Source organism: Anolis carolinensis, chromosome 5 (genome assembly GCF_035594765.1).
Source record: "Anolis carolinensis isolate JA03-04 chromosome 5, rAnoCar3.1.pri, whole genome shotgun sequence".
In the NCBI taxonomy this organism is placed as follows: Eukaryota; Metazoa; Chordata; class Lepidosauria; order Squamata; family Dactyloidae; genus Anolis; species Anolis carolinensis.
In genome coordinates, this window is record NC_085845.1 from 26,312,031 (window position 1) to 26,330,203 (window position 18,173).

Below are 18,173 nucleotides of genomic sequence, written 5' to 3' on the forward strand. Positions count from 1 at the left end.
TTAAATTAAACATGGAGATTTTAAGACAGGGAAATGAGCAGACAAGAGAGCAAATCACACAAATTAATAGCAAACTCGGGCTGATAGAGAATAAAGTGGAAGAATGCCAAGAAAAGTTTAAGGAGGCAGCAGCGGAGATCAGAAGACAAAAAGGTGAATTAATCACTCTGAGAGACATTAATAGAAAACTTCTAGATAAAGTTGCTGACCTCGAGGACAGATCCCGAAGAGCCAATCTGCGTTTGAGAGCAGCAGGAGAGAGTCTTCAGATAAAGGAGAATCTGAAGGGAGTTATAGCTGAGTGGCTTGCAACAAATGCTCAGGTCCCATCGCAAGGAATCGAGAGGATACATTGGGCTTTCAGAGGAGGCAGGAAACCCAAGGATATTTTGATACGGTTCACAAGGGAGGCTGAAAGGGACATTGTTTATCGAAAATTGAGGAAAATGAAGAACCTGACCTTGGCTGGCAGTAAAGTATGGCCACTCCTGGATTTATCTTCAGAGACATTGGGAAAGAGAGCAGAAATGAGGGAAATTACAGGAACTTTGGAAAGGAAAGGACAACGTTATACCTGGGCTTTTCCAGCCACCCTAATTGTATATAAAGACAATAAATTATATAAAGCTTCCGACTTGGAAAGTGGGAGGAAAATGCTTAAACAGTTAAAACTGGATACAGACGGAAAAGAAACAGACGGTCTGGAGGAGGAATCAGATAAGACCAAGGACAAGCCGACTGGACAAGAAGCATCGAGGGAGCTGGAGACTGCAGAGAGAGGCGGACCAACAGAGACAGACTTACTTCAGAGTCTATTTGCAATGGGAGATCCAAAGGACAGGGAAGAAAAGAGAACTTTAAGGAATTTGAAGGACCTGGATTTAGAACAAATTAAATCTATAGAAAAACAATTAAGAGATCTTAAAAAACAGAAAATTAGAGAGGAGAATAGAAGAATTGAAACGAGATCTAGTACAGAGACTTAAGAATGAACAGCCTAACATTTGTGGAATAATGAAATTTGGACAAATGGGGTTAAAGGGGTAAAAGATGATGCAGGAGGGGAGAGCAGTGGATGGCAACGCAGTCACCGGTGGGAGGGAGTCTGGGAATGGAAGAGAACAAAGGGAAAACTCTTTCAGGTCTCCCTCTGATGGGAGGAGGGAGAGGTCTGGACTCTGGGGGGCATGGGGGAGGATGGGAAGACAAGCAGACAGGGGAAAGAAACTACAGGAGGGTAAATGCAAATAATACCTGGTTATGGGTGAAGTAGTAATAATGTCTCATAATGTTAATGGTCTATCAACTCCACAAAGAAGGGCAAAAGTTATGAAAATGGTAAAGGATTATAAAGTTGGCATTCTGCTTTTACAAGAATGTCATAAGAGAAAGGACCATACTCCATTATTTAATGATAGGATTTGGGGACAGGTGTATGAATCGAGAGGTTCAAATAGAGCACGGGGTGTGGCAATTTTAATTAAAAATACAATAGACTTCCAAGTGGAAATGGTAAAAAGGGATTCAGATGGGAGATGGGTAATGATTAAAGGGAAAATTGAAAAAATTAGAATCACTTTAGTGTGTATATATGCCCCAAACAAAAATCAAAAAAAGTATTTAAAAAAGCTATTTGGGGAAATTGATAAGTTTGCACAAGGAGAAGTGTATTGTGCAGGAGATTATAACCTGGAATTGGTAACAACAAGGCAAAATAGTAATAGAAAGTTAAATATAAGGGAATACAACATGAATGATTTATTAGAAGGGGAACCAGAGAATAATAGATGGACATATTACTCGGGAAGACATGACACATATAGCAAAATAGATTATATTCTGGGGAAAAATACAAACCAATCAGTGATTCTAGAAGCAAAAACACTTCCAATACATTTATCGGATCATGCACCATTAAGAGTAAAAGTAAAATTAGAAATAGAAAGAAAAGAAAGAACCTGGAGATATAACACAGTTTTAAACAGTAGAGAGGAAGAATATGAAACAATTAGGAAAGAAATAAATAAGTATTTTGAGACCAATGACAATGGACAAGTAACTAAAGATATAATTTGGGATGCAAGTAAGGCAGTGATAAGGGGTCACTGTATAAGTTTAGAGGTAAATCTTAGAAGAAGATGGAGGAATGAACAGGATAAGAGAATAAAAGAAATAGAAACCCTGCAAGACAAACATAAAAGGACTAAGGATAGACAGATTTGGAGAGAGCTAAAGGAGAAAAAAAACCAATTAGAAGCATTTGAGGAAAGGAATATAATAAATAAATATCTATACGTTAAAAGCTATTCCCAAAGTTGGAATATAAAATCAATGAAGAGGATGGCTTACTATTTGAAAAAGAAAAAAGAAAAAACATGGATAAAGAGATTGAAAGACGAAAATGGGAAAGAACAAGAGGAGCAAAGTAAGATTAGGGAGATAATGGCAAAATATTATAAAAATCTATATAAGGAAGAGAGGGTAATGCAAGGGAACTTAAATATCAGAGAAAAAATTGCAGAGGAAGACAGAGAGTTATTAAACCAACCAATAACGCAAGAGGAAACAATAAGGGCAATTAAAGGGTTAAAGGGAGGCAAGTCACCAGGGCCAGATGGATTTCCAGCAGAATATTATAAAGCATTTATGGAAGAGTTGGCACCACACCTAACAGAATTGTTCAATGAAATATACACTAAGCAAAAAGTCCCCCTAACATGGAAAGTATCAGAAATTATAACTATACCCAAAAAGGGGAGAGATTTAACACAACCAGGGTCATACAGACCCATTAGTCTATGCAATCAAGATTATAAAATATTTACAAAAATTTTAGCAAAAAGATTGGAAACAATAATGCCAAAAATAATCAAAGAGGATCAATATGGATTTGTGAAGGGAAGAAAAATTGGGGATCCAATAAAAAATGTAGTAATTGCAATGAATCATGCAAATTCGAATAAGAAAAAAATGGGAATTCTCAAATTGGATGTTTACAAAGCATTTGATAAAGTCAATCACAATTATCTGTTAAGATTATGTCAACAGTTGAATATGGGGGAAAACTTTTGCAAAACGCTGCAACAATTGTACAGCAACTGTAAAGCAAAAATAAGGGTGAATAATGGAAGGACAGGAGAGATACCAATTTTAAATGGTACAAAACAAGGTTGTCCATTATCCCCCACTTTATTTGTAATAGCGATAGAAATGCTAGCTGAAAGTATCAGGAATAGCACCAATTGGACAGGGTACAAAATAGAAAAGGGAGGAGGACAAAAGGAAGAAATAAGGCTTAATTTCTTTGCCGATGATGCAATGATTATTACAAGTCAACCGTTAATTATGGTAAAAGATATTATTAAAAAACTGGAAGAATTTAAAAATATATCAGGACTATTCGTTAATATTAAAAAGTCAGAGATACTATGTCTTAATACCCCACCAAGGGAACAACTGGAGATTAGGAAAATATCAGGGTTAAGATTAGGATTAAAGAAGCTGAAATACTTAGGAGTATGGATATATAAAAACCCAAAGAGTATAGTCAAGGGGAATTATAAACAAAAATGGAAGGTAATAGAGAAACAGTTTAAGAATTGGGAAGGAAAAACATTAACAAGAGTGGACAGAATAAGGGCACTAAAAATGTTCATAATACCAAAATTGACATATTTATTTCAAACATTACCGAACACAGTAGATAGGAAGACACTAAAGACATGGGACAGGAGAATAAGAAAATGGGCAGTCGGAGGAAAAAGGCCCAGAATAAGGGACAAATGGTTAAATGCAAAAGAGGAAGAGGGAGGCTGGGGGATTCCAAGTTTAGAAGTCTATCACGATGCGTTTCAAATCCAAAGATTATTGGAAATACAGTATACTAAAAAAAAATGGGCAAATATGGAGAAGATAATAAATAATACTAAAGAAAAAGAAATAATATTTAGGGAATGGAGTAGGAGAGAAGAAGCAGAATTTAAGGAACCTTTTAAAGGAACAATAAAAGTGTGGAAAAAAAGAAAGAAGAAGCTAAGTCCAGGCAATGAGAATAAGATGGCAACTATATGGCAAATTAATTACAATAACAACGAAATTATAGGCAGAACATTGAGATCAATTGAAAGTAGAGGGAAAAGGTTAGTGGAGGATTTGTACACAATAGATGGAGACCCTGTAGAACAAAAAGAAATTCAGAATTGGATAGGATCAGGGAATTGGATTCAAAGCTGGGCTATAAGACAGGAAATTTTTAGATTGAGAGAAAAAATTAGAGAACAGGACAGTCCATTTGAGAAGGCGATTAGGAAATGTTTGAGAGAGGAAAAGAAGGTGGCAGGAGATCTGTATGAACAAATTATAACGGTAAAAGAAGAAATAGTAGAGGAAATTTTCCAAACATGGAGAATGGACATGGAAATTGAGAGGGAAGATATACAAAGGGAAATAAGTAATATAGCAAAAGAAAAGTACAATGTATTAAGGGAAGCAAGAAGGAAAATGTTACAAAAATGGTACAGAACTCCTGCACAACTTTCACGGTTTTTACCAGGGATGAAAGATAGGTGTTGGCACGGTTGTGAACAAAGAGGGGTGTTCAATCATATGATATGGGAGTGCGATCGGGTGCAAGAATACTGGAGAATGATTGAAGGAGAAATCAATAGAATGCTAAATCTACAAATAGTAATAGTTAATAGAAATGTACTACATGCAAGGATAACAGAAGTGAAGAATATACAAAAAGAAAAAATGATTGACAAATTAATAGCATGTGCACAAATTGTTTTAGTGAGCGGTTGGAAAGATAAAACAAAATGGACTCTGACGAATTGGTATAAGTATATAATTGATATGTTAAATGTAGAAATCACAAATTGCAAATGGAATAATATAGATAAAATTGAAAATATTGCAATAATCAAGGGGATGTGGGAACCAGTTAAGAACTATTTAGAGAATGTACTAAGATGTGGAGTGGAAAAATTAAGATTGAGATTGATATTTCAAATGTAACTTCTGTAGTTTGTTGTATAAAGTGTATGTACAAGGAGGGGAGGGTGGGAGGGTGGGAGTGGGATAAGATGACAAAACAACAATAAAAAAAATTAAAAAAAAAAAAAAAGTTTAGTCATGATTACGAGTATTCTAGACTTCAAAGAGATGTTGAAGGTCATCTACTCCAATTAGTCAGCTTTGAAGGGCATGTTGTGTGTAGCATCTACATCTTCAATATAATTAAAGCATTTCTGGCAGATAGCTTTCCAGCTTTTGCATAAATATTGTTTCATGTTTTCCACCACTGAACCTCGCATACCATTATGAGGTTTGTAATAACATATAGCTGAAATCTCCACCCTTGATCTTTCAGCTAAATCTGTCTACTGATGTCCTACTGAGTTGCAGAGAGTAGCTACTCCATCTTATTGGACAGCTTTTTAGATAGTCAAAGATTCTTACTATGTTTAATTCTCTTTTCCAGAGTCTTTTGACTGGTCTTATTACAATGAGGTTCCCCCACCTGGGGCATGCTCCAGTTTTGCCAGTGTCCTTTAAAAATATGAACCTGGAGGACTTCTTGCCATTACAAGATTTTAAAGAGCACAAGTTGGAACTACAGTGGTAGTTCTAATGCTTAACCATGCTAATAAAGGCATCAGCTCCTGTCTAATCTTGGAAGCTAAGGACAGTCAGTTGTGTTTAGTACTTGGAAAAGAGAGTGCAAATAAATGTAAGCTATATTTCAGAGGAAGAAACTGGCAAAACTACCTCAAAATATTCTTTGCCTAAGAAAAGTCCATGAAATGAGTGAGATTGCCCTAAGTTCACAGGTGACTTGAAGGCATACACACACAGCAGAATCAGTCTGGGACACCAGGTTTTTGAGGGGATACTGGACACTATCATTAGGAGGTTTCTCTGCTGGCTACCATTTGCTGCATCATTTACCATCAATAAAACTTATGCAATAACCATAATGTGTACTCGTTTATTAGCGTTTGGCACTGAAAGAACACTTGAGATATACTGTGACTACATCTAGTTTTGGAGCAAAGCAAGTATAGATAACATTTCACATCATTAAGACATAGAGACGTTAAAGTCCAATTGTACTATAAATAGAACTGAAAATGGTTTAGGAACATATCTGCTTTAAAAGTAGCAAATAACAAACAGACACCATGGCACACAAAGCCTTTTCCTCCATTAGCAGTTTTCAAAACTCTTGTCAAAAGAAAACAAGCCTTTCCCTCTGGAAGGATGCCAGGGAGGGTGCTCACTGATTTCATGCAGTAAGTAAATAAATAAGCAAACAACAAGCTGTCGTAATAATGAGGGTAAGGAAACTGTACTTTTTTTGCTACTATTCTGTCTTTCGGGTGTCATTCAATAATTTTTTTCTGTAGGATGCACAGCCAGCTACAGAAGCCTGCTGTGACATGTTTATGAAAGGAAACCTGTCTGACGTGGATGCCAGAAATACTGCACTATGATTTCCAGCTCTGTTGAGAGATGACCAGGAGGTTTTCATGGCATTTTTGAGTTGGGGGTCACAACATTAACAGCATTCCTCCTACTACTTGGGTGTACTTCATCTTTGCGATTCTTGGTGATGGAGATAGAACTTGTACCCCCCCCCCCCCCCCCGGGCACTGTTTGTCAGAGTTTCAGGCTAAGAGAGCTTGAACAATTGTCTCGCTTGGCTGGAGTTTTGACAGATTAAAAAAAAAAATCCTTGCATACTAGGGAGTGCCTTCTGCCTTCTTTTTTCCAGATTTGCAATTCATTAATTTGTTTCATTCACAAATATCCCCATGATACCTTGTTTGTTGTGACATGTCATTTGTGCAAAGGAATTTTCTTGGGCAGGGTAGGCCTACTTGGCTTTCAGATTGAGACAACATCTGTTGCATTTATTTGCGGAGTTGTTCTCATTATTAACAACAAAAGGAAAAGAAAACAGTGAGAAATCATATTTTCTTTCTTCCTGGTTGTTGATATGTATGAAGATCATTTTCTTATTTATTCTTGAAAACTGTAACTTAGGCTAAATATCAATGGGTAAAGCTGAGGGCTGCTCCAGAGTTTGCTGGAAACTCTCGAGCAGTATGGGCAAACTTCAGCAATTTGGATAAGTGGATTTGGTTCAATTCAAACTGGTTCTCTATCCAGATGGGACACCAGCACTGCTACCACCATCCTCATCATCATTAGTGCAGGGAAAAGATGATGGGTTATGTTTGTCACCACTGCCTCTCCCAACCTGACAGAGATCTCTGTGTGAGCCCTTGGCTGTTGATCCATTCTGACATTAACAGAGGTGCCAAGGAGATTGAAAGATTTTCCTTCACTTTCTTTCTGGCTGCATGGACACCTTTTTTGATGTCAGAACTGTCATGGTTTGCAAAGACACTGTGCTGTGTGTGTTAACTGGAAAATGAAGTGCATGAAGCCGATTGGCTCAGCCTGCAAAGACTTGGGGATTGATTTTGATACTGTTTCTGTTCTGCTGCTGCAGAACCAGTTTGGACACGTTTTTCAGTGCTGGCTGAGTACTGCTTGAGAGCGGTGTGTACTCATAGAGACCTTGCTATTTTGAGGCCTTTTTGCTGCTGAGAAAAGAGGGAGAAGAATCAGGACTGCATTCTTCTCTGAAGCAGATTTGTGGACTGAGAAAGGACAGTTTATGACTGTGGACTTCTGTAAGTGATCAGAAGGACCATTGTAAATACTACTGTTTATTTATTTATTTACATCATTTCTACCCCACCCTTCTCACCCGTAGGGACTCAGGATGGCTTACAACAGTCGGCAATTCCATTGCCCCAAAAAAACATTCAATAAACAACAGCAGTTCAATAAACAATAACATTACCAAAATCAATTAAAAGTTATATTAACTCTATTAAAACATGAATTATAAAAATATTAAAATGCATGAGTAATTAGATTCATCCGCTGATACCTTTTGTGTACACCTTGATTCGGCCATATCATCTCAGATATTTATTCCTCAAACGCTTGAGTACACAACCATGTCTTGACTGCTTTCCTAAAACTTAGGAGTGTCGAGGCTTGTCGGATACTACTGGGGAATCAGTAAAGCTTCTGTGTTTTTGTTCTGCAAACCTGAGTGGCATGTTATTGTTCTGCAGGTGACTCTGGATCACGGGTAAGAGCTTCCATTTATCATCATCAGTCCGTAACAAGAACTGGGTGCCCATGATGTTCAGGAGACTGCACAGAATGTAGATATGGATCTACTGGAAAATCTCATGATTAAACTGTGACTGGCTAGGAGTGTTGGCAGTGACATGGAAGGTGAGGTAACAATCCAGCGGAGTTGATGCAGTCTCAGCCAACTATGGAGACACCAATGCAGTGCTGCAAAGGGTTTGGTTAGATGTATCTAGCCACTTCTGCAGCCAGTTGGGGTCATTTCTTCTCCTGCCTGACTGTGGATTTAGTGAGCAGTATAGATTTATTTTGAGATGCCCACTGGATGATTTTATGAATGGAAAGAGGAAGTACTACTGAATGCAAACCCCAAGGTTCATAAAATGGAGCCCTAACCATTAGAGTGGTATCAAACTGTCATTACTGTGTAAGGGGTGCACTAATGGAAGTTTGTGCATTTATTCCTTTACTTCTAAGAAAATTAATTTTCCAAGCTCTGTCTGCTACCTGTACTAAAGCTTGATACAGAAGATAGATTTTTGATGTTGGAGAATTTCAAGCTCAGGGATGCACTGTGAATATCAGACTTAATGGCACTCACAGGCCTTTTACACAAATCTGCTGTAAGTTACCTCAACCATTTTCATTTTTGCAGCAAAAAGCAGAGTATATGTCTTTTTTTAGTGATCTTTGCTAAATTACATTTAATCATAAGATTTTCCAGTACAGTCGATCCGTATCTACATTTTGGCTATCCATGTTTGAATGTGAAGAAGAAGCTCTTCCTGAAAGAAGTCGGCAACTTTCCATATAAAGCAGGGATACTTGTCAAAAGAAGTATCTCTACTTCTCATATATATATATATATATATATATATATATATATATATATATATATATATAACAATACAATGTAATACAATACAATACAATGTTTTGTATCTTTACATGGTTTTATTGTATGTATGCGTAAGTGTGTACGTATTGTATGTTTTACATGTTTTGATATGGTCAAAAGTGACTAATCAATAAAGAATTGTTGTTCTTGTTGGTATTGTACTTTATATAGACTGCAGAGTTTTTGCCTTAAGAGTCTTTTAGTATATATACATATATATTTAAAAATCAGCCCTTGCACTAATAGTTCCAAATTTCACACATTTGTTTTGTAGTTCTTTCTTGGTAAAACCTAAATCTGGTAATAACTGTTATTAAAAATTTTTTTTTGTATCACAGTTGTACCTGCTAGATTTATTGCAGGAAAAGAGGGGAACAAAATGATTCTGAAATAATAATGGATTTAAACAATATTTTGACCCATCCTGGTGCTCTTCAATTGTACTGGATTACAAGCTTCATGAGGCCTGGGGATAATGTACTTTGTACTCCAGTACAGAATGAAGGTATGGCTTGGGAAAGGTTAGGCTAAAATATATTTATATGTCCTATCTATCAGAGCTCTCCTTACTCCATACATTTTTGGACTATTACCTTCAGTGGACACTAGATATGCTGATGGATGGTATTCTTGCATGGGAGCCTATTTGGGCTCGGATTTCTTTAGGACAAATTGGATCTTTTTATGGTTCTGTTACTCTCATAGGCATATCTAGTGAAAATATAGAAGAGGGCTTTCTCTACGAAGAGAGCAATCAACATCCTAACCGCTTCACCACTCTCTTCTCAGGAAGATCAAACTTCTTGCTGACCTTCCCTGGTGGGCCAATACTTTTTATTTCAGAAGACCTTTGAATTTGGACTATAGGGGATTTCAATAAGCCATTATTCTGTTGCATTTGTGCTTGCTTTTAATGTTCTATTGGCTCCTCTCTTCCCTCTGTTTACTGGGAGCCACAGACCTCCTTATTCAAATAAGCCTTCTGCCTTTAATCTGGTTGGCGTGGTGCAATGGGTTAAATCCTTGTGCCGGCTGGACTACTGACCTAAAGGTTGGATTACTGACCTGAAGGTTGCCGGTTCGAATCTGCGAAATGAGGCGAGCTCCTGTCTATCAGCTCTATCTTGCGGGGACATGAGAGAAGCCTCCCAGCGGGATGGTAACACATTTGGGCATCCCCTGGGCATCGTCTCTGTAGACAGCCAATTCTCTCACACTAGAAGTGACTTGCAGTATGTTCTCAATTCATCTCTGACACGATAAAAAAAATCTGGTTGGGATAGAACGAATGCAACAGTTGTGTTGTTTAGTAAATGTGTTTCATGGATTGTTTAATGCTTTTTAAACTCTTGGTCTACACATTGTTTTAGCTCTTTTGTTTTAGCTCTTTTGTTTTAACTTAACTTGTAGGCCACTTTGATTTTCATTTTGAAAGAAGGTTAAGATACAAATCATATAACATGTACCATAACATAGTTTTTAATTCTATAGATAGTTTAGTTACATTTGAATTGTGTATAGTTTTTGGCACAGAAGTTTTAAAAAAGAGATGTAAGTTAACATTCAAGCAGATCGAAATAAAAGGTTTTTACATATACTTTATGTATACTTACTTTGGGTTGTTGTATGTCTTTCGGGCTGTGTGGCCATGTTCCAGAAGCATTCTCTCCTGACGTTTCGCCCACATCTATGGCAGGCATCCTCAGAGGTTGTGAGGTATGGAGAAAACTAAGCAAAGAGGTTAATATATATCTGTGGAAAGTCTAGGGTGAGAGAGGTCAGTGTGAATGTGTGTAGTTAATCACTTAAATTAGCATTGAAAAGCTTATCTGCTGTCTTCTTCCTGCCTCTGGGGCATCCTTTGTTTAGAGTCGTTAACTGCCCTTGGTTGATTCATGTCTGGAAACCCTCTGTTTTCAGAGTATTGCTTTTTATTTACTGTTCTGATTTTTGAGTTTTGTAATACTGGTAGCCAGATTTTGTTCATTTTCATGGTTTCTTCCTTTCTGTTGAAGTTGTCCACATGCTTGTGGATTTCAATGGCTTCTCTGTGTAGTCTGACATGATAGTTGTTAGAATGGTCCAGCATTTTTGTGTTCTCAAATAGTATTCTGTGTCCAGGCTGGTTCATCAAATGCTCTGCTATGGCTGATTTCTCTGGTTGAATTAGTCTGCAGTGCCTTTCATGTTCTTTGACTCTTGTTTGGGCGCTGCGTTTGGTGGTCCCTATGTAGACTTGTCCACAGCTGCATGGTATCCGGTAGACTCCTGCAGAAGAGAGAGGATCCCTCTTGTCCTTCGCTGACCGTAGCATTTGTTGGATTTTCTTCGTGGGTCTGTAGATAGTTTGTAGGTTGTGCTTCTTCATCAGCTTCCCTATGCGGTCAGTAGTTCCCTTGATGTATGGTAAGAACACCTTTCCTCTGGGTGGATCTTTGTCTTGACTCTCATGGCTTGTTCTTGGCCTTGCAGCTCTTCTGATGTCTGTGGTGGAGTATCCATTGGCCTGTAGAGCCCAGTTTAGGTGGTTGAGTTCACCTTGGAGGAGGTGAGGTTCGCAGATTCTTTGTGCACGGTCTGTCAGGGCTTTGATTGTGCTCCTTTTTTGACTTGGGTGATGGTTGGAGTTTTTATGAAGGTATCTATCTGTGTGTGTAGGTTTTCTGTAAACTGTGTGGCCCAATTGTTGATTGGGTTTGCGGATGACCAGAACATCTAGAAATGGCAGTTTTCCTTCCTTTTCTTTTTCCATGGTGAATTGGATGTTTGGGTGGATGCTGTTAAGATGGTCCAGGAACTTGCTGAGTTCTTCCTCTCCATGGCTCCAAATTGTGAAGGTGTCATCTACGTATCTGAACCAAACAGTTGGCTTTTTTGGTGCTGTTTCAAGGGCCTGTTTTTCAAAGTATTCCATATAGAAATTTGCTACTACTGGGCTGAGAGGGCTCCCCATGGCCACTCCATCCTTCTGTTCATAGAATCCAGTGTCCCACTGAAAGTAGCTAGTGGTGAGGCAATGGTGAAACAGGGCTGTGATGTCTTCTGGGAAGTTTTGTTTGATTAGTGTGAGGGTGTCAGCTACTGGGACTTTGGTAAAAAGGGACACCACATCAAAGCTGATCAGGATGTCCTTGGTGCTTAGATTGAGGTTGCTGATCTTTTCTATAAAGTGTGTAGAGTCCTTGATATAATGTGCAGTGAGCCCAATGTGGGTTTGTAGCTGTGTAGCCAGAAATTTTGCCAGGTTGTAAGTCGGCGATCCAATGGCACTTACAATGGGTCTGAGTGGGATGGAGTCCTTGTGGATTTTGGGGAGTCCGTAAAGCCTGGGTGGGAGGGCTTCTGATTTGCACAGCTGTTGGCGTATGTCAAAGTTAATGGAGGAGTTCTTGATTAGAGTGTTCGTTTTTCTGGTGATTTTGTTAGTGGGGTCTTGTTTCAGTTTCTTGTAAATTGTGGGATCTAGAAGTTGTCTGATTTTTTCTTTGTATTGTTTTGTTTCCATGATTACTGTGGCATTCCCCTTGTCAGCTGGAAGAATGATGATTTCAGGATCTGAGTTGAGATCTTTGATGGCCTGTCTTTCTTTTCTCGTTATGTTGCTGGGGGGGAGTTTTGCATTTCTCAGGATCCTTGCTGTTTCCATTCTTACTTCCTCTGCTTCTTCCTCAGGGAGCTGGTAAATTGCTGATTCAACATTGGCAATGATGTTTTCTACTGGGATCCTGGTGGTGGTGACTGCAAAATTTCCTCCTTTTTCTAGAATGGATACTTGGTCTTCAGTGAGTTGTCTGTCTGTCAGGTTGATGATGGTCCGTGATTTATCCAGTTCTGGCTTTGGCTGTTGCTTACGGCATTTGTCAAATTTTTGTTTTTGTCTCTTGGTGTGGAGAACCATGTCTTTCTCCATTTTCTTGTAGGTAAGGCTGTCTATTTCTAGAAAATAGACAGCTGTCATTCTAGAAAAAGGAGGAAATTTTGCAGTCACCACCACCAGGATCCCAGTAGAAAACATCATTGCCAATGTTGAATCAGCAATTTACCAGCTCCCTGAGGAAGAAGCAGAGGAAGTAAGAATGGAAACAGCAAGGATCCTGAGAAATGCAAAACTCCCCCCCAGCAACATAACGAGAAAAGAAAGACAGGCCATCAAAGATCTCAACTCAGATCCTGAAATCATCATTCTTCCAGCTGACAAGGGGAATGCCACAGTAATCATGGAAACAAAACAATACAAAGAAAAAATCAGACAACTTCTAGATCCCACAATTTACAAGAAACTGAAACAAGACCCCACTAACAAAATCACCAGAAAAACGAACACTCTAATCAAGAACTCCTCCATTAACTTTGACATACGCCAACAGCTGTGCAAATCAGAAGCCCTCCCACCCAGGCTTTACGGACTCCCCAAAATCCACAAGGACTCCATCCCACTCAGACCCATTGTAAGTGCCATTGGATCGCCGACTTACAACCTGGCAAAATTTCTGGCTACACAGCTACAAACCCACATTGGGCTCACTGCACATTATATCAAGGACTCTACACACTTTATAGAAAAGATCAGCAACCTCAATCTAAGCACCAAGGACATCCTGATCAGCTTTGATGTGGTGTCCCTTTTTACCAAAGTCCCAGTAGCTGACACCCTCACACTAATCAAACAAAACTTCCCAGAAGACATCACAGCCCTGTTTCACCATTGCCTCACCACTAGCTACTTTCAGTGGGACACTGGATTCTATGAACAGAAGGATGGAGTGGCCATGGGGAGCCCTCTCAGCCCAGTAGTAGCAAATTTCTATATGGAATACTTTGAAAAACAGGCCCTTGAAACAGCACCAAAAAAGCCAACTGTTTGGTTCAGATACGTAGATGACACCTTCACAATTTGGAGCCATGGAGAGGAAGAACTCAGCAAGTTCCTGGACCATCTTAACAGCATCCACCCAAACATCCAATTCACCATGGAAAAAGAAAAGGAAGGAAAACTGCCATTTCTAGATGTTCTGGTCATCCGCAAACCCAATCAACAATTGGGCCACACAGTTTACAGAAAACCTACACACACAGATAGATACCTTCATAAAAACTCCAACCATCACCCAAGTCAAAAAAGGAGCACAATCAAAGCCCTGACAGACCGTGCACAAAGAATCTGCGAACCTCACCTCCTCCAAGGTGAACTCAACCACCTAAACTGGGCTCTACAGGCCAATGGATACTCCACCACAGACATCAGAAGAGCTGCAAGGCCAAGAACAAGCCATGAGAGTCAAGACAAAGATCCACCCAGAGGAAAGGTGTTCTTACCATACATCAAGGGAACTACTGACCGCATAGGGAAGCTGATGAAGAAGCACAACCTACAAACTATCTACAGACCCACGAAGAAAATCCAACAAATGCTACGGTCAGCGAAGGACAAGAGGGATCCTCTCTCTTCTGCAGGAGTCTACCGGATACCATGCAGCTGTGGACAAGTCTACATAGGGACCACCAAACGCAGCGCCCAAACAAGAGTCAAAGAACATGAAAGGCACTGCAGACTAATTCAACCAGAGAAATCAGCCATAGCAGAGCATTTGATGAACCAGCCTGGACACAGAATACTATTTGAGAACACAAAAATGCTGGACCATTCTAACAACTATCATGTCAGACTACACAGAGAAGCCATTGAAATCCACAAGCATGTGGACAACTTCAACAGAAAGGAAGAAACCATGAAAATGAACAAAATCTGGCTACCAGTATTACAAAACTCAAAAATCAGAACAGTAAATAAAAAGCAATACTCTGAAAACAGAGGGTTTCCAGACATGAATCAACCAAGGGCAGTTAACGACTCTAAACAAAGGATGCCCCAGAGGCAGGAAGAAGACAGCAGATAAGCTTTTCAATGCTAATTTAAGTGATTAACTACACACATTCACACTGACCTCTCTCACCCTAGACTTTCCACAGATATATATTAACCTCTTTGCTTAGTTTTCTCCATACCTCACAACCTCTGAGGATGCCTGCCATAGATGTGGGCGAAACGTCAGGAGAGAATGCTTCTGGAACATGGCCACACAGCCCGAAAGACATACAACAACCCTGTGATCCCGGCCATGAAAGCCTTCGACAACACATTATACTTACTTTAACTGATGTAACCTTGCCTGAGTCTATGTCCTGCATATTAAACAGAGGATATAAAAGTATGGCATAAAAATGGCATCCCCATCCTTATTCAAAAAGGGCAACTTTACAGTATTTTTCCTATATTTCTCCTGACTGCCCAGAAGGCAGTTTTTTTTTTTTGAAAAAAGTCAAATAAACCATCCCTTGTGATTATGCATCACCACCATAGTATGCCTGGAGAACAATCAGTATTGTGTGAAGCAACAGGCCCTTCCTGCTGCTAAGCTGTCCTTTATTTGCAATAGGTAAGAAAGGTAACACCATGGGATTTTGCAGTGGAGTCATGAAAAATAGATTAGGGTCTCCTTCTCCTCCAACCAAAGCCCCTGAGTGACTGAGAATCCTGGTGTTGACTGTAATTCAGCTCTGCATGTTTGCTCATAAGGCAATTTTCTCTTACTGAAGAGAGGACATTTCATTCCATATTTCTTATTTATTCTAGCAATGAGTAGGAAGGGGGGGAAAGTTGTGGAATTATCTGCTGACAATGACTGTGTTTGAGAATTATATCCAGGTATGGGAGGACATGGTACTCAATCCCTGCCAAGAGCGGTATATAAATTAAATAAATAAATAAATAAATAAATAATAACAGCTGGTAAACTGGCTGGGATTTCTGGGAGTTGTAGGCCAAAACACTGGGAACCCACAGGTTGAGAACCACTGATATAGACCTTATCCTGTACTCTTAAGGTAGCATCCAGCCCAGATCTGATATAGTTAGTTAAGGACACTATTCTTTCATCAACAGGCTGCATCTGTTAGTCTAGTCAGATTTTATATGGAATGGAGGACATACTATTTCCCTCCCTTTACTGCAAACATTGGAATATGTGGGCACATCCCTTGCCTCATTTCTGCATCTGGTTATACAGTCCCCACTTGGAGAGAAGTCCTCCACAGAATTATTTTCACCAAGGATTTCTTGCTTCATGTAGTTTTGCCTAGAAATGAAGCTCTTTATTTGAAGGAAGGGATCCAATCATTAGCATATTTCTCCAGTAGGAATGGCTTCTGTCTTTCAACTACAATCTGTCTTTCAAAGCAATTTCAAGAAACCTTGCAGGCTACAGCAGAAGGGAGAGTTTCAATGAATATTTTTCAGCCCATTCAAAGGCTGTTATGAATGCTGCTCACAGGCCATCTGAGCTTTGCAGCTGGAAAAAATGACTTCTGAGACCAACGTAAAATATGCAAATTGTGTGAATGTGCATATACATTTTTTATTTTGCATAATTTATTCCATTATTGCAAGTCATGGGAAAAGGCAAAGATCTTTGCACAACCCCTTCCTGTCACTTGTAAACATTAAAATCTGATTCCATTAACCTTCTGATTTTGGAAGTTTTCATAGGTATTTGACTCTGAACATCACCCACATCGACCAGTTGCTTCATAGTCATAAGGACTAGAAACTTTATATATCTGCACACACACCACACATGTACTATATATAACTCCCCACTCCCCGCATATATACAGTTGAAATTCTTAGAAAGCTGAACACTGGTATCATTATCTCACATTTTCTACTTTTTTATGACTTCTTTATACACTCTGCATATATCCTGAATACTTTCATTGTACAGTACTTTTTGTAGGAGATTAGTTTCCCCCCCTTCCCCCCTCTCCATGAATTGAGGACTTCATTTTGGAAATAACTAATTTTACAGGTGTCAACAACATGCCGGTATCATGGACTACCCAAGATGAAACTGAGACAAGAGCTGTCTTATTAGTTTCAAGTTGGCAAGAGATATTCTAAAAAGCTTCGGTGCTTAATAATGCCGAGGAAGCAACCACAATTATTTGTTTTATTTTTCCAAGTGGTTTTAGTTGTAGTGGATTTTGGGTTTAATGAAGATACATCTTCTATTAATTTTGCAAAAATGTTGGTACTTGCTTACATTGTAATACCCCAAAGGTTAATGCAGCCTCCTGAACAAGGCAACCAATTTTATAATCCAGTTCAAAGCAGATACAGTAGAGTCTCGCTTATCCAACTTCCACTTATCCAATGTTCTGTATTATCCAACGCAGTCGGCCTGTTAGTAGTCAATGTTTTTGTAGTCAATGTTTTCAAAATATTGCGATATTTTGGTGCTAAATTCGTAAATACAGTAATTACTACATAACATTCCTGTGTATTGAACTGCTTTTTCTGTCCACACCAATTCAAGATCAACTTCAATCTAACACACAATGATTTTTATTGTGTCAGAAGCAAATTGAGAATATATAGCAAGTCACTTCTGGTGTGAGAGAATAGGCCGTCTACAAAGACGTTGCCCAGGGGACGCCTGGATGTATTACCATCCTGTGGGAGGCTTCTCTCATGTTCCCATAGGGGGGGCTGACAGATGGGAGCTCACCCTGTCTTGCAGATTCGAACCACCAACCTTCAGGTCAGCAGTTCAGCCAGCACAAGGGTTTAACACATTGTGCCACCGCAGCTCTTACTCACAATGATGGTAATATAAATAAGGAAATTCCTTCCTGTAAGAATGATATGGTAACGGCAACAGCATGCTATTTGAAGGATGGTTATTCATCAAGACAAAAGACACATTAAATCTTTTTAATAAACTTTTACTACATCCATTGTAATATTTTAAAAGGCTAGTCCTAGATTTGGCAATAAGGATCTGGTCATGAAGCCTTGTAAATGCCAGGCTCAAATGAATAAGCAAACTGTATAAAATAAAGGATGCACAGGAATAGTTAAGAAGAGGAAGGACAGTAATGCTAATTAGACAGAAATTATTAAAAATGAAAATGTTTCACAGTATAGTATAAGAAAATAGAGTTTGGAAAATTCTTTGTGATATTAGATAAAATTGCTGAGCAGGACCTTTCCTATATGGAAAGGTCCAAGCAAATTGTGATCAGAACAAACCAATGTGAC

The 18,173-nt window shown here is 38.9% G+C and overlaps 2 protein-coding genes across 2 annotated transcripts; one reads left to right on the forward strand and one right to left on the reverse strand.

Moving 5' to 3' along the window:
- Positions 1 to 10,692: 10,692 nt before the first annotated feature.
- Positions 10,693 to 13,007, reverse strand: LOC134299498 (uncharacterized). Its single transcript, XM_062982465.1, has one exon. The coding sequence runs from the start codon at positions 12,984 to 12,986 to the stop codon at positions 10,902 to 10,904; it is 2,085 nt and encodes a 694-aa protein (XP_062838535.1). The 5' UTR covers positions 12,987 to 13,007; the 3' UTR covers positions 10,693 to 10,901.
- Positions 13,008 to 13,041: 34 nt separating this feature from the next.
- LOC134299499 (uncharacterized) lies at positions 13,042 to 15,214 on the forward strand. Its single transcript, XM_062982466.1, has one exon. It carries the CDS (start codon positions 13,153 to 13,155, stop codon positions 14,971 to 14,973), a length of 1,821 nt encoding a protein of 606 aa, XP_062838536.1. The 5' UTR covers positions 13,042 to 13,152; the 3' UTR covers positions 14,974 to 15,214.
- The last annotated feature ends 2,959 nt before the right edge of the window (positions 15,215 to 18,173 follow it).

Bases quoted from the DNA above. Each gene is read 5' to 3' on its own strand.
- LOC134299498 (XM_062982465.1), bottom strand. From the start codon at position 12,986: ATGGAGAAAGACATGGTTCTCCACACCAAGAGACAAAAACAAAAATTT.
- LOC134299499 (XM_062982466.1), top strand. From the start codon at position 13,153: ATGGAAACAGCAAGGATCCTGAGAAATGCAAAACTCCCCCCCAGCAAC.